At 46.2% G+C, this 14,357-nt stretch overlaps 1 protein-coding gene across 1 annotated transcript in view; it reads left to right on the forward strand.

Annotated features, from left to right (window-relative positions):
* smyd2b (SET and MYND domain containing 2b) overlaps positions 1-14,357 on the forward strand; it is a 68,717-nt gene that overhangs the window by 27,666 nt on the left and 26,694 nt on the right. Inside the window, exons 6-7 of the mRNA XM_077219621.1 lie at positions 6,007-6,074; positions 7,446-7,548. Coding sequence (XP_077075736.1) covers positions 6,007-6,074; positions 7,446-7,548 — 171 coding nt within the window. The remainder of the gene's footprint in view (positions 1-6,006; positions 6,075-7,445; positions 7,549-14,357) is intronic.

Below are 14,357 nucleotides of genomic sequence, written 5' to 3' on the forward strand. Positions count from 1 at the left end.
AAACACCGTCAGCCTGAGCTGACTGAATGTGTGTTGGTTTCGTTTTTACAGAAAACCATGGGACATGCATTGTGTAGCGTTTGTGGGCACTGAGTTGTGGGCACATTCACTACATGTAATGCACAATCGACATGAGTCGCTGGCCGCGCTCGATGTCTCCATGGCAGTTTGCGTAGAGGGAGCGAGCAGGACAAAACCCTGTGGGGTTCAACTTGTCTGTGAGAGAACGTGGGTGCGGAACAGCGGGCACATTTACTGCACAGAAAACACCGTCAGCCTGAGCTGACTGAATGTGTGTTGGTTTTGTTTTTACAGAAACCGCGGGACATTCATAGTGTCCACTTCCTGGTCAGCTACTGTTCGGATGCTCTTGCTTACTGCTCCGCGCTTTGCTCTATCGCCTTTATATTTTTATATTTTATCTCCTTTTATCACCTAAGTTTAACTTCAGCAAATCAGCACAGTGCTCAAACGCTTGGATTACTACAAAAAAAGAAAATAAAAACAAAAGCAGAATTCTTTTATTCGACCAGCCACCCACTGAAAGCTTATATTCCGGGGAAGAGAAAACACAACTGCCATCAGGACATTCATAATGATAAGAAAATGCCTCCTCTGGAATCTACTTGCTGCTCTAACTGCCACAGACTTTTACAAAAGATTGCAGTTCTTGAAACAAAGTTAATTGCGGGACCACCAAACCAGACGGAACACACAACAGAGCTTCGTCATGGACGCCCTCAGCATAAAGCCAGTGAGTCCCATGAATCTAATGCTCCTCGACAGGCTATACTGAGTATAGAGAAACAAGCCGATCGACTTACAAATCGATGGCACAAACAGGGAGCGAGACCCAAAGGCACTCGAGACATCAGATTGTCTCGTGCACCACATATTGCCGCAATAGCATCCTCTACCCCAGATACGGCTCTGACAAGGATTGCAAACACTGGTCTCCTACCACCGCCTATACATCTTGAGAACAGATTTGAAGTATTAATGAATGAGGAATCCCCAAATTTGATGAATGAACACAGACTGAATCAGCCTGTAGCTAACACTGATGCTAACTGGGGCTCAAGGTCGAGAAGACAGCGGCACTCAGCTCAGACTGCAGCCGAGCCTAGGACTCTGATAGTGGGCGACTCCATAATCAGAAACATTAGTAGCAGGGATACAACTACGTGATGCCTTCCACAAGCAACAACTTTTGATGTAAACAGGGAACTTCAGAACATTCTTATGAAACTTAAGACTGCAAATCGACTCATCATTCAAATGGGGAAGAATGATATTCATAAAGAGCAGTCGGAACTCCTTAAAATGGATTTCAATGAACTTTTTGAAACACTTAAAAGACTGAAAGTTCAAACATTCATCAGTTGACCACTTCCAGCAAGAGGAACAAACAGGTTTTCACGGTTGCTTGGGCTTAATACATGGCTGCAAAAAACCTGCAATATAAAAGGAGTGAACTTCATTGATAACTTCAATCTTTTCTGGAGTCAGAGGCAACTGTTTCCACAGAATGGCCACCACCCAAACAAACACCTTGGTTCAAGAGTGCTAAAGGATAATATCTACTTCTCCCTCCGTCATCCTTCTGCAATGTGTGCCAATCCACTCAACCTGAATGGCACACACACACACCTGGATACAGTATGAATGACCACATGACTTCACTTCAGCACCTGAATAGACATACGGTTGATGCATCACACAAGGACAATGATAACACCACTAAGCCATAACAACCTCTGCTCACGGACACACTATCAGCTGAGCCCTGCCCACAGAGCTCACCACAGACAGACTGTGACATACTAGCACTGCTTCAGCACCCAAGGATGACTTTCTGGAAAACAGCCAAGGAAACCAGGACAGCATATTACAGCCTCCAATAACACCAGAGCAACAGGCCCTCTCAACAGACACGTTATCCCTCTCTCCAGCATCTCCACTTCTGTGCTTCTCAGATAAAATGGAACAACTGGTGTATGCTGGAGCTAGACTATCCCACTCTTTTGCTGCAAGCCCCCAGATACCAACCAAAAAACGGCAGGCCCCACAACCACCAAAGCCTACGGGCCCAGCTCGCCCTCCCCCTCCCCCTGTGAGAACTCTTCGGTCGCTGCCACAACGCCAGGGCCCACACCCTCCTCCAGCGGCTCGAGGTGATCAAAAAACAACTGATACCAGCTCTCAGTGATATGTGTCGGGTCCCCGCTATGATAACAATAACTTTCTCAAATGTTTACAGAACAAGCGGGAACCCAGTGTGCCGGTATCTTTCTCTATTGCTGTTCGATTAGGCCTTCAAAATTGCTAAATGAAACTTGTCTAGAAGACAGCTGCAGTGCAACAGTCCTCAATGAAACAGCCCCTCCGAACTTTACTTTTATGAGTGTCTGAAGAGCTGTTAGAAGAGGTGGGGGTTTAGCTGCTCTTTTTAAAGAGGTCTATCAATGTAAGCAAATATCATTTGGGAATTACCCATCTTTCAAATATCTGGGTATTGTGTTAAAAGGTGCGCCACACATTTTACTTATCATTGTTTACACATAGATAATGCAGAAACCAATATGGCTAAAGAAATCAAAACTGTATTAAAAACTTTTGATCTGACTCAGTATGTACATGGACCCACACATAATCGTGGACAGACTCTAGATTTACTTATCAGTAAGGGTCTAAACATTTCATGGATTGTTATTAAGGATGTAGCACTGTCTGATCATTTCTGTATTTTCTTTGATATATTGATCTCTCCTACCATTGAAGCTAGATCTGTGTCTGTCAAGAAGAGTTGCTTAAATTAGAACACTTGTGTACTATTTATGAAGGCTATATCTTTAACACCAAGCATATCTGCTGACTCTGTTGATATTCTCCTTGATTCTTTTAACTCAAAAGTTAAGAGTGTAATTGATGATAATGCTCCTATGAAAGTCAGGAAGAAGAATGGCAGACAAAAAGCACCTTGGAGAAACTCAACAGCAGTGCAAAATATGAAAAGACAATGCAGAAAAGCACAGCGTATGTGGCGGAAGACAAAACTTGTAGTCAATTATAACATCTACAAAGACAGCATCCATGCTTTCAGTAAGGAACTAGGGAAAGCTAAACAGACTTTCTTCTTGAATATTATAAACAGCAATATAAACAACACACGCACTCTTTTTGCTACTGTAGAGAGTCTGACAAACCCCCCAAGCCAGATTCCCAGTGAAACGCTCTCAGAGAGCAAGTGCAGTGAGTTTGCTTCTTTCTTCTCTGAGAAAATCAATAATATCAGAAAGGTGATCAGCTCATCCTTTAGTTGCGCTGGGGTCAGACAGATCAGACAACAGCCTGAGAAAGTAGTCACCATGTCTGATTTCAAATAAATTGATGGCAAAATTTTGGAAGAAACCGTACAGCACCTTAAAACATCAACACGCGCCCTTGATGCACTTCCAACATCTTTTTTCAAAAATGTGTTACACAGCTTAGAAGCAGATCTCCTAGAAGTGGTAAATGCCTCACTTCTCTCTGGGAGTTTTCCGAACTCCCTGAAAACCGCAGTTGTCAAGCCCCTCCTGAAAAAGAGCAATCTGGATAAGACCATATTAAACAACGACACACAGATCTACTTAGCCCTATCGCCTAACGATTACAGCCCCATTAACTCTCTGTTCCAATGCATTGATGAAGTAAACAATTGTATGTGCCAAAACTTTCTTCAGTTAAACAAAGACAAAACTGAAGTCATTGCGTTTGGAAACAAAGATGAAGGTGAACGCATACCTTCAGTCTAGGGGTCAAACAACTAAAAATCAAGTCAGGAATCTGGGTGCGTCTCTAAAGTCAGACCTTCGTTTCAGTAGTCATGTCAAAGCAATAACTAAATCAGCATACTATCACCTGAAAAATATTGCAAAAATTAGTCAAGACTTAGAGTAACTTGTGCATGCTTTCACCGCCAGCTGGGTGGATTATTGTAATGGACTCCTCACTGGCCTTCCCAAAAAGACCATAAGACAGTTGCAGCTCATACAGAACGCTGCTGCTAGGATTCTGAGCAGAACCAGAAAATATGAACACATCACACCAGTCCTCAGGTCTTTACACTGGCTGCCAGTTACATTTAGGATTGATTTTAAAGTATTATTACTGGTATATAAATCATTCAATGGCCTAGGACCTCAATACATTGCTGATATGCTCACTGAATATAAACCCACCAGATCACTAGGATCACATCAGCTAGAAATACCAAGGGTTCACTCTAAGCATGGTGAGCTATTATGCAGGCCGCAGCTGGAACCAGCTTCCAGAAGAGATCAAATGTGCTCCTACAGTAGTCACATTCAAATCCAAACTCAAAACACATCTATTTAGCTGTGCATTTACTGAATGAGCACTGTACCACTGTTCGTCCGACTGTTTGTACTGTGTTTTATTTTATGTTTTAATTATTCTGATTTATTTTGATTATTTGAATTTCTTCTATGTAAAGCACTTTGAATTACCATTGTGTATGAAATGTGCTATATAAATAAACTTGCCTTGCCTTGCCTTGCCTTGCTTTGAGATGACTGAATGTGTGTTGGTTTCGTTTTTCAAAAAACTGTGGGACATGCATTGTGTAGCGTTTGTGGGCACTGAGTTGTGGGCACATTCACTACATGTAATGAACAATTGACGCCATCGGCCGTGGCCGGAATACAGAAAATACACATCATGTGATTTATCTGGGTCGCCGTGAAAACGACTTTTGTGTGCAGGCAAGCGGGCCGTGGTACCGGCTTGTTTACTGCAGAATACACTGGAACAGTCGCATTTTCTGGAACTGAACGTGCAAACATTTTCGCTGCGAGTCTGGCCGCGGCGAGACCACCGTTGCTTACCTAGGAGGGCTAGGAAGACTTTGAGGCCTCGGGCTTTATCTCAATCTTCGGCCGGGGCCAACGCGGAGGGGGGCGGCGTCCAGCAGAGCTAGAGCGCGCGAGAGCTGGCTGCGTGAGCGCCTTCCACTCAAGGCCGAGGCTCGCCGCGGCCTGTGAGAGCAGATGTATCAGCTCGGATTCGATGCTGGCCCGTTTCCCTGACGACTCGCGGGCAGAGGGGGGAGGTCCACAGAGCTTGCCCAATCCTCACTGTCCGACGCCAGGATAGAGCAGCTGTCCTCCTCCACAGAAGCAGCTATCTCGTCGTCACAAATGGCGGAAGCGGTGGCGGACGGCGGCCACTGTCCATCGGTGAGCGACTAGAGTGAAGCTGTCGAAACTGGCAGGTGAACCGGCAAGCTTTCGCAGGCTGAAGAAGGCTCGGGGACCCGTTGAGTACGGCGCTTTATATGGCACGGCACTATAGCGGGTGGAAGTGCAGACTCGGAGAGAAAAAATGCCAGGCGAGTCCTCAGAGTCACCATGGCAATAGCTCGCAATGATGGCAGCCGCCGTCAGCGAGAGCGAGAGCTGCATGATCCTCACCCAGACAGGAAATGCAGATGACATGGCGGTCCCCATCGCTGAGTGCGGCTCGGCACGAGCCACAGGAATGAGGCATCTTTAAAAAGACGCTTGCTCTTTTAGATAAGAGAAAGAGAGTGTGAGTCACAACGGCAAACACACACTCTCAGCAGAGTTAAAGGATATAGACGCCGGAAAGCGTAGCAGGTACGGTGACTGAAGGCGGCGAGGTGAAGGTACGGCGACTGAAGGCGACGAGGTGAAGGCCAGCGACTTCAGGTTCAAGGCTCGTCCTGCAGAAGACTTGTTCTCAATGCAGCGGCTTCTCACTCTGGATCCAGCATAAATGCCAACAATCTATTCCATTATTGGCACTTTATGATTTTTTTTTTTTTTTTACAAATAATCTGACTAAATTATTTTCTTGGGATATTCTGTAAGATATGTAGCAACAGTAACCAAAGGGTTCTCCGCAAAATGTAAATTAATCTAACCCTAAATTATTCAATTAAAGTAAAATATTGGCATGTTATGTTGTGTCTCCTTCACACAGGTTCACTGTAACGGCTTTACTGTGGAGGACGAGGAGCTCTCAAACTTGGGTTTAGCTATTTTTCCAGAGTAAGCACAAGTAAACACATACACAATCTCTCTGACAATGTGCTTTTCTCACAAGGCTTTATGTTTTTGCAAAGCGCAAAGAGCAAAATAAGAATAGGAATAATAGGTTAATGAATTGTAATTTGAATTGGTCATGCTTCATGCTTCATCAGTTGAATTGGAATTTGATTTGGAGTGAAAGATCAAACAAACAAAAAAGAACAGTAGTGTTCCAAAATGAGTTGATTTATAAAATTAAATTAAATGTTCACTCACGCACAGTATAAATTATATAAAAATGTCTATTTGCCTTTATGACCTATTAACATATCTGAGACACTAGTAGGTTGGAAATCCATTTGCAGAAGTTTATTTAAGGAATAATCTAAATAACCAAAATGACATGAAAAAGGTCATATTTTACAGGATGTTGCAAGCAAAAGCCTATTAAGTCTACAGTACACTATAGTTTTTATGCATAAGCTAAGGAGTGTGTACACTGTGTGTGACGTAGATATTATTAACAGCATAGTTTACACGCAGCCTGCATATTCTGTGTGCTCCTGCAAAGTTTTTTTTTGGGGCACTAATTAGTTGCCTACAAGTTGGCTGCACTGAAACTTCTGGAGATCCAATAACCCATGTTGACAAGCGCTTGTGAGTTTAGAGATATGAGCAAGTTTAAACAAGTACAAAGACATTTTCATAACTTCTGTAGAGAAATAGCGCAGATACTGGACAAGGATGAAACCTTCTAGTGTGCATGTGTCGACTATACTTTGAAAGGTTGCGTGTTTTCTACACATTCCTGTCATGAGTACCCAGAACATGGATAGGCAAAGTTGTAAAGCAGGCGTTCTCAGCTTTGGCCCTCAAGGTCCACTCTCATGCAGAGTTCAGTTCCAACCCTAATCAAACACACCTGAACAAACTAAACTAAGTCTTCAGGATTACTAGAACATTATAGACAGGTCAAGTGCCAGAGTTGAGAACCCGTTGTAGGGAACCGCTGGAACTTGCGTGATGTGCTTGCTCTCTTTCACATCCGCATTCCCAACCCAGCACCGTTGGGTTACTGATTATGAGTGTGTATAAACCTAAATTAGCCTGTAGGTCAAATCAATCCAGCTTCCTTACCCAACAGTCTCAATTCAGCGATTGGGTCGAAAGCATAATCCAGCATTTTTAGAGTCTACTTATAGAGAAACACATCCCATAAGGTCTGAGTAGGGACATTGTCAGACTCTTTTACAACCTCTAATTTTTCCCATTTCTGTCTTCATCCTTTACAATCTAAGCTCTCTGAGGTTTTTGTTACACTATTTGTATCCACTTTTTATCCAGACCAAAAGTCTCTCACATTCCTGTATTGTGTTTCTGTTGCTCTCTTAGCATTGCCCTCATGAACCACAGCTGCTGTCCCAATGTCATAATCACATACAGAGGTGTCAACGCTGAAGTACGGGCTGTGCAGGAGATCAGTCCAGGGCAAGAGGTCAGTATGTCGTTGCCATCTTATCAGTGTTAATCTATTCACAAAATTACTAATAGAATGTCAGTAAATTGTCAACCAAAGACGAGGCAAAAAGTCACATTATTGTGAGAATTAATCTATTTCAATTGAAACATACTGTTGACAAAAATATGATGAAAAAAAAAACACTGCAAAATATTAGCAATGCACTAACAATGTTTTTAAAGATGAACAAATCTAGAAACAATGTTTCAATTAGTCAATATATCAATAATGTTGAGAACTGCTCACTTAACTTGAAACGCTTCCTGTATAAAATAATATTGTAACTACATCTGCAAAAAATGATGCAAAGTAGCTTCAACAAAGACATCAATCGACAATCAACCTGTATTTGAGTCCCTCAATACATTATTTTTTACACCTAGGTGACTGATCAGTGGAGTTAAGTTACAGTTCCCTTTCGAGGGAACTCGGACTGCGTCGATTGACACTTCGGGGGAACGCCCCTCAGCGTAGCGCCTCTGAAGTATGAATGAAACTAAGCCAATCTCTGATTGGTGTTGCGTCATGACGTAATGTGTGACGGCATACAAGCGGAAGCTATAAAGGACACCGGCACACATGAGATGTCAGGTTTTTTTCTTCAGCAAAGCGTTCTCTGTTTGACTTGTCTGTCTTATTTGGTGTTGTCTGTCACAAAGCATTACAACTATATATATATATATATATATATATATATATATATTATGGCGAGCCCAAGTTTCACTCGGTGTGTGGATCCCTGCCCTCGTTATATCACGGGTGGGGACACACATCGTTTGTGTAGGCCTACACATTGTTTGGGAGTGCAGCACGCGCTGGCAGCACTCGAGGGGGTCTGTTGGGACAAATGGGTCTGTTGCAATATAGAATCTATAGTGGCTCGGATCTCGCGTTTGCCGAGGCAGCGCGTTGATTACGGGTCTACTCTGCAATAAGATTCTGTGACTTGGATCTCGCGTTTGTCGAGGCAGCGCGTAGATCAAAGGTCTACATTGCAATACAGAATCTAGTTGCTCGGATTACGTGTCTACTTTGCAATAAAGATACTGTGTGTGTGCGAGGCATGAACAGTCGCTCCCGAGGGTGCTGGCTGTGTTCATTGAGAAATATCTCGACGCGTATATCCGTGCGCTGTCGGATGTTTCAGCCTCGCACCTGTTGACTTTCTTCTTGGGTTGGAAGCCAAATATATTGTGAACGACTCGAATCTCGCGTTGCCGAGGCAGCGTGTGGATTACGAGATAGCCTAACACAAAACAGTATTGTCTGGTAATTATGGCTGCATTTAATTTTAAGAAATTAAAATGATGAAATATTTCTGACTTTTGAATATCGGAAGTTAGATATTTTAATTCAGCCTACCATTCAGACCGTGTTTCACTAATACAGTGTTTATGGCTACATTTATTTCTGAGGAATTAAAATGATAAGCACCGAACGCAGGCTTGCGGCCATGCAGTGTTCCTTCTGCACATCAAAAATCGTTTTTCGATTCTTCCCTGCCGGTCCTCCGCTTCAGGGTATCAAAAACGAGACAAAAATAACAGGGCTATCCCCCTTGGAGGGACGAGCGAGAATTGCTCTTCCGCGGAGCCCTCAGAAAATCGATGTTTGTATCCAGCGTCAAGTGCGCTTCGGGACACATCGGTTTTCAGCAAATGCGCGCTGCAGTGTCCGCCCCAATGGCTTGTGGCCAGGCAGTGCTCATGTTCGCCCATCAGAAACGGTTTTCGATTATTCCCTGCTGGTCCTCCGCTTCAGGGTGTCGAGAACGAAACCGAAAGAGCCTCCCCTCAGGGGAGCCCTCAGGAAGTCGATGTCTGTATCCCGACGTTAAGTGCGCTTCGGGACGCATCGGTTTCCAGCGAACGCACGCTGCTCTGTCTGCCCCACAGGCTTGCGGCCAGGCAGCAATCGCATCCGCCCATCGAGAATCGTTTTCGGTCAAACCTTGCCAGAGATCCGCTTCAGGGGGTCGAGAACGAATCCCGATTGGTACCCGAAGCCAGGCTCGAGAGCCTGGTTCCTTTGGTAAAATATTTCGATGCATGGAAAAATCTCACGAATACTTCGCCTTGGGCCCTACGCACCATTCAAAAGGGGTACAAGCTGCAGTTCGGTTTATGCCCACCAAGGTTCAACGGGGTGGTCTGGACTGCAGTCGACCCAGTGCAGGGTCGGGTATTGGAACAGGAAGTAAACTCCCTGCTGGTAAGGGGAGGCTATAGAACATATTCCTCCACCGGACAGGGAGTCCGGGTTTTACAGCCGCTACTTTATAATTCCCAAAAAGGATGGGGGGTTGCGTCCAAAAATAGATCTCAGACACTTGAATCGTTCTCTGAGGAGATTCAGGTTCAAGATGCTCACTATTCCCATCATCGTGAGTCAAATTCAATCCGAGGATTGGTTTGTCACGATAGATCTAAAGGACGCATACTTCCACATATCCATCCTTCCATCTCACAGGAAGTTCCTGAGGTTCGCTTTCGGGGGCAAAGCCTACCAATATCGGTTCTTCCGTTCGGCCTAGCTCTCTCCCCACGCACATTTACCAAATTTATGGATGCAGCTCTAGCACCGCTGAGGCTCCAGGGCATCAGGGTGCTCAATTATATCGACGACTGGCTGATTCTGGCCCAGTCACAAGAGCTGGCGGTTCGGCATCGAGATGTCGTCCTCGGCCACATTCAAAGCTTGGGGCTGAGACTCAACATGAAAAAGAGCGTGTTGACACCAGCCCAGAGAACCACGTTCCTGGGAGTGGTTTGGGACTCGGTCACAATGCGGGCACGATTGTCTCCTGCACGAATCGAGTCCATTCTGGCCACAGTGTCCAGGATAAAGCTAAGGCCAAGCCATTACTGTGAAACATTTTCAAAGAGTGTTGGGGCTCATGGCAGCAGCTTCCAACATTATTCCATTTGGCCTGCTGCACATGAGGGCCCTCCAGTGGTGGTTGAAAACCAAGGGGTTCTCCCCGAGGGGGGACCCGTTCCGCATGATCAGGGTTACTCGCAGATGCCTTCGTTCCCTATCTATGTGGAAAAAAGCTTGGTTTCTGTCCCAAGGTCCAGTGTTGGGAGAGTCATGTCGCCGGAAAACCGTTTCGACAGACGCCTCCCTCACGGGCTGGGGCGCGGTCATGGACGGCCGCTTTACGACAGGCCTATGGCAGGACCATCATTCCTCCTGGCACATAAACTGCCTGGAGATGTTGGCGGTGCTCCGAGCTCTGAGGAGCTTCCTGCTGGACCTCAAAGGTCATCATGTCCTTGTGAGGTCAGACAATATGTCGGTTGTGGGCTATATAAACCATCAGGGGGGTCTGAGGTCTCGCCCTCTATGCAGACTGGCGCATCAGATCCTCCTGTGGTCCCAGGGGAAGCTCTTATCTCTAAGAGCAAAATACATCCCAGGGAGTCAAAATCAGGGAGCAGACATCCTGTCGAGACAGGGGCTGAGGCCAGGGGAATGGAGACTCCACCCCGAGGTGGTGGAGTCAATATCTCAGAGGCTCGGCCCAGTGTAAGTGGACCTATTTGTGTCTCGAGAGACGACCCACTGTCCACTGTGGTTTTCCCTCACTCATCCAGCCCCACTGGGGTTGGATGCCATGATGCAGACTAGGCCGAGGCTGCGTCTGTATGCATTTCCCCCGAACGCTCTGCTCCCGGGAGTTCTAGAGAGGGTGCGTCGCGACGGGATCAGTCTACTGCTGGTAGCCCCGTTGTGGCCGGCCCGAGTATGTTTCTCAGACATTGTATCGCTCCTAGACGGCCCTCCGTGGGGGATTCCCCTCAGGAGGGACCTGCTGTCACAGGCAGAGGGTTCAATGTTTCACCCTCGGCCCGAGTTATGGAAACTGTGGGTCTGGCCCCTGAGGGGGCACAGTATCTAGAGGTCGGCCTATCAGCTGGAGTAGTGGACACCATACTCAGCTCCAGAGCTCCCTCCACGAGGAAATTGTACGGCTTAAAGTGGAATGTCTTTACCAACTGGTGTAGAGAGCGCGAGGTGGATCCAGTTAACTGCCCAGTGGCTTCAGTTCTGGAATTCCTCCAAGATCGTTTTTCAGCTGGTCTTACCCCGTCCACACTCAAGGTGTACGTGGCTGCCATTGCGGCTTTCCACGCTCCACTGGGTTATGTACCTCTTGGGAGACAGCAGTTGGTCGTACGTTTCCTCCGTGGGGCCTGGAGGATGAGACCTGCCGCTCGTTCCAGGGTTCCCACATGGGACCTGGCAGTGGTTCTCGAAGGGCTGGCCGAGGCCCCCTTCGAACCATTGGAGTCGGCTGAGGCCAAGAACCTTTCCCTGAAGGTGGTTTTTCTGTTGGCAATTACTTCTCTGAGGAGGGTAGGTGACCTCCAGGCGCTCTCTATATCTAACGGGTGCCTGGAGTTTGCTCCAGGCGACGTTAAAGCCATCCTGCATCCCAGGCTGGGCTATTTGCCTAAGGTGCCATCCAATTCGGCACGGCCTACGGTTCTGCAGGCCTTTCATCCTCCACCTCACGTGACGGCGCATGAGGAAAGACTTCATCTGCAATGTCCTTTCAGAGCTCTAAAAGTCTATATTCAGAGGTCCTCTTCATGGCGGAAGTCGGACCAGTTGCTGGTGTGTTTTGGGTTGCCCAAGAAGGGTCTTCCCGCCTCCAAACAGACCCTCAGCAACTGGATTGTCCATGCTATTTCTTTGGCCTACCAGGTGCGTAGTTTGCCTTCAACTTTGGCCGTGAGGGCTCATTCAACCAGAGGCATGGCATCCTCTAGAGCCCTTCTCGCGGGGGCCCCGATCCAGGAAGTCTGCGATGCAGCAGGATGGGCCACCCCTCATACCTTTATTAGGTTCTATAGCCTGGACATTCCATCAACGCCTGGCACTCTCGTGCTCTCGTCCTATGTGTGCCTGTGAGCAGCTTCACACCTGGACAGGCAGGGCCCGTTGTGGCATGGTGGGTACTCGTTCCCCCAAAGTGTCAATCGATGCAGTCCGAGTTCCCTCGAAAGGGAACGTCCTCGGGTTACGACTGTAACCCTTGTTCCCTGAGAAAGGGAACGAGGACTGCGTCCCTTCGCCACGCCTTCCCCTGCCTGGGAGCGCTTGCTTCATCACAGAAGCTGACATCTCATCTGTGCCGGGGTCCTTTATAGCTTCCGCTTGTATGCCGTCATGACGCAACACCAATCAGAGATTGGCTTAGTTTCATTCATACTTAAGAGGCGCTACGCTGAGGGGAGTTCCCCCGAAGTGTCAATCGACGCAGTCCTCGTTCCCTTTCTCAGGGAACAAGGGTTACAGTCGTAACCCGAGGACGTTTTTCATGATTGTTAAAACACACAATTTACGAAACAAGTCATCATTTTCTCACAACTATAATCACAAACTCATAACTACAATGTCAAGCCACCTTTTTTATATAGTGCTTTACACAATAGAGTTTGTTTCAAAGCAGCTTTACAGTGATAAACAGAAAAATAATGATTTAATCCAAACAGAATTCAATTCTGCTGTTAATCAGCTCTAAAAAAGACAATAGTGTCATTATTCAGATGAAGTCAGTTCATGTTACGAGAACTCAAGTGCAGAATGAGTGTTTTCAGGTTTTATTGAAAATGAATGGGCATGCCAGATGAGGCCGTGATTTAGAGGTCTGCGCGGGACACAATTTTCAGACCCGCTCCCGCCCGCTCCCGCAGTGTTCAGTCCCGCTCCCGCCCGCTCCCGCAAAGATTTGTCATTTTTAGTACCGCTCCCGCCCGCATCTGTGATATAATGTCCCGCTCCCGCCCGCACTTTCTGTCTGACGAAAGGTCTTGGGGAAAAAAATGCGTGCACACAAAATTCCTTACCAATACTTGGTAACATATTTATTGGTCCCATATTACGAACAGCATAATATTCACAACTGTACTTTATCTGAAGCACTAGAGGCGCTCTGTTCCCCGTCCATGCTGTCTATTTTGAACTTGAACTAGCTTTCGAATTCGAACTCGGAGCAGCGGGAAAGGAATTGTCTCTAAACAAGTGTGCGTGAGATTAGGCCCCGCCCTACCCGACAACATTCACAAGTTTAGGCTGCTTAAAACGTTTTTATTGCTGCCAATCAGAATCTCCCTCACAACTACAAATTATGTACGCTACTTAAATCATTTATTTATTTTACTTTACACTCATATTTAATTTGCGGGAGTGCAGCGTATCATCCCTCCCGCCCGCACCCGCAAGTGCACCTCATCATCCCGCCCGCTCCCGCAATGACCTTTAAAAATTTGTCCCGCGCCGCACTGTTTTGCGTCGGGACCCGCGGGTCCCGCGGGACTCCCGCGGGAGTGCAGACCTCTACCGTGATTCGAGGCTTGTGTTGTTAACGTGAAAATCATGTGACTAATGACAAACGAGGCCTTGGTTTGTGTGGATATGTCATCGGTTCGGCCTGAGTGTCGCTGCCGGATAAAGGGGGTTCGAAACTTGCGCCACCTTCTGGGTGTTGTCAGGAGTAGTAGAAGCAGGTGTAGTAGTGTCAGAGAGTCAGAGAACTGTCACTGTCATTGTCATTATTGTGTCATATACTGTATGTGTTAGGGCTGTACATTATATCAGGTTAGAATATTTATAGAATATTGTTATTATTAATTACAGTAGCTATATTATAGTTTTGTTATATTAATTAGAAAAGATTATTTGGATTGCTTTGGATTTTTGGATCTGGACTAGACTGCTTTTTGTTTTGGATTGCTCTTTCGGATTTGTTTGCTTTTTGTGACTCTTCCTTTTTCCTG

Source organism: Siphateles boraxobius, unplaced genomic scaffold (genome assembly GCF_051911475.1).
Source record: "Siphateles boraxobius isolate OS27281-9 unplaced genomic scaffold, OSU_SipBor_1 8, whole genome shotgun sequence".
NCBI lineage: Eukaryota > Metazoa > Chordata > Actinopteri > Cypriniformes > Leuciscidae > Siphateles > Siphateles boraxobius.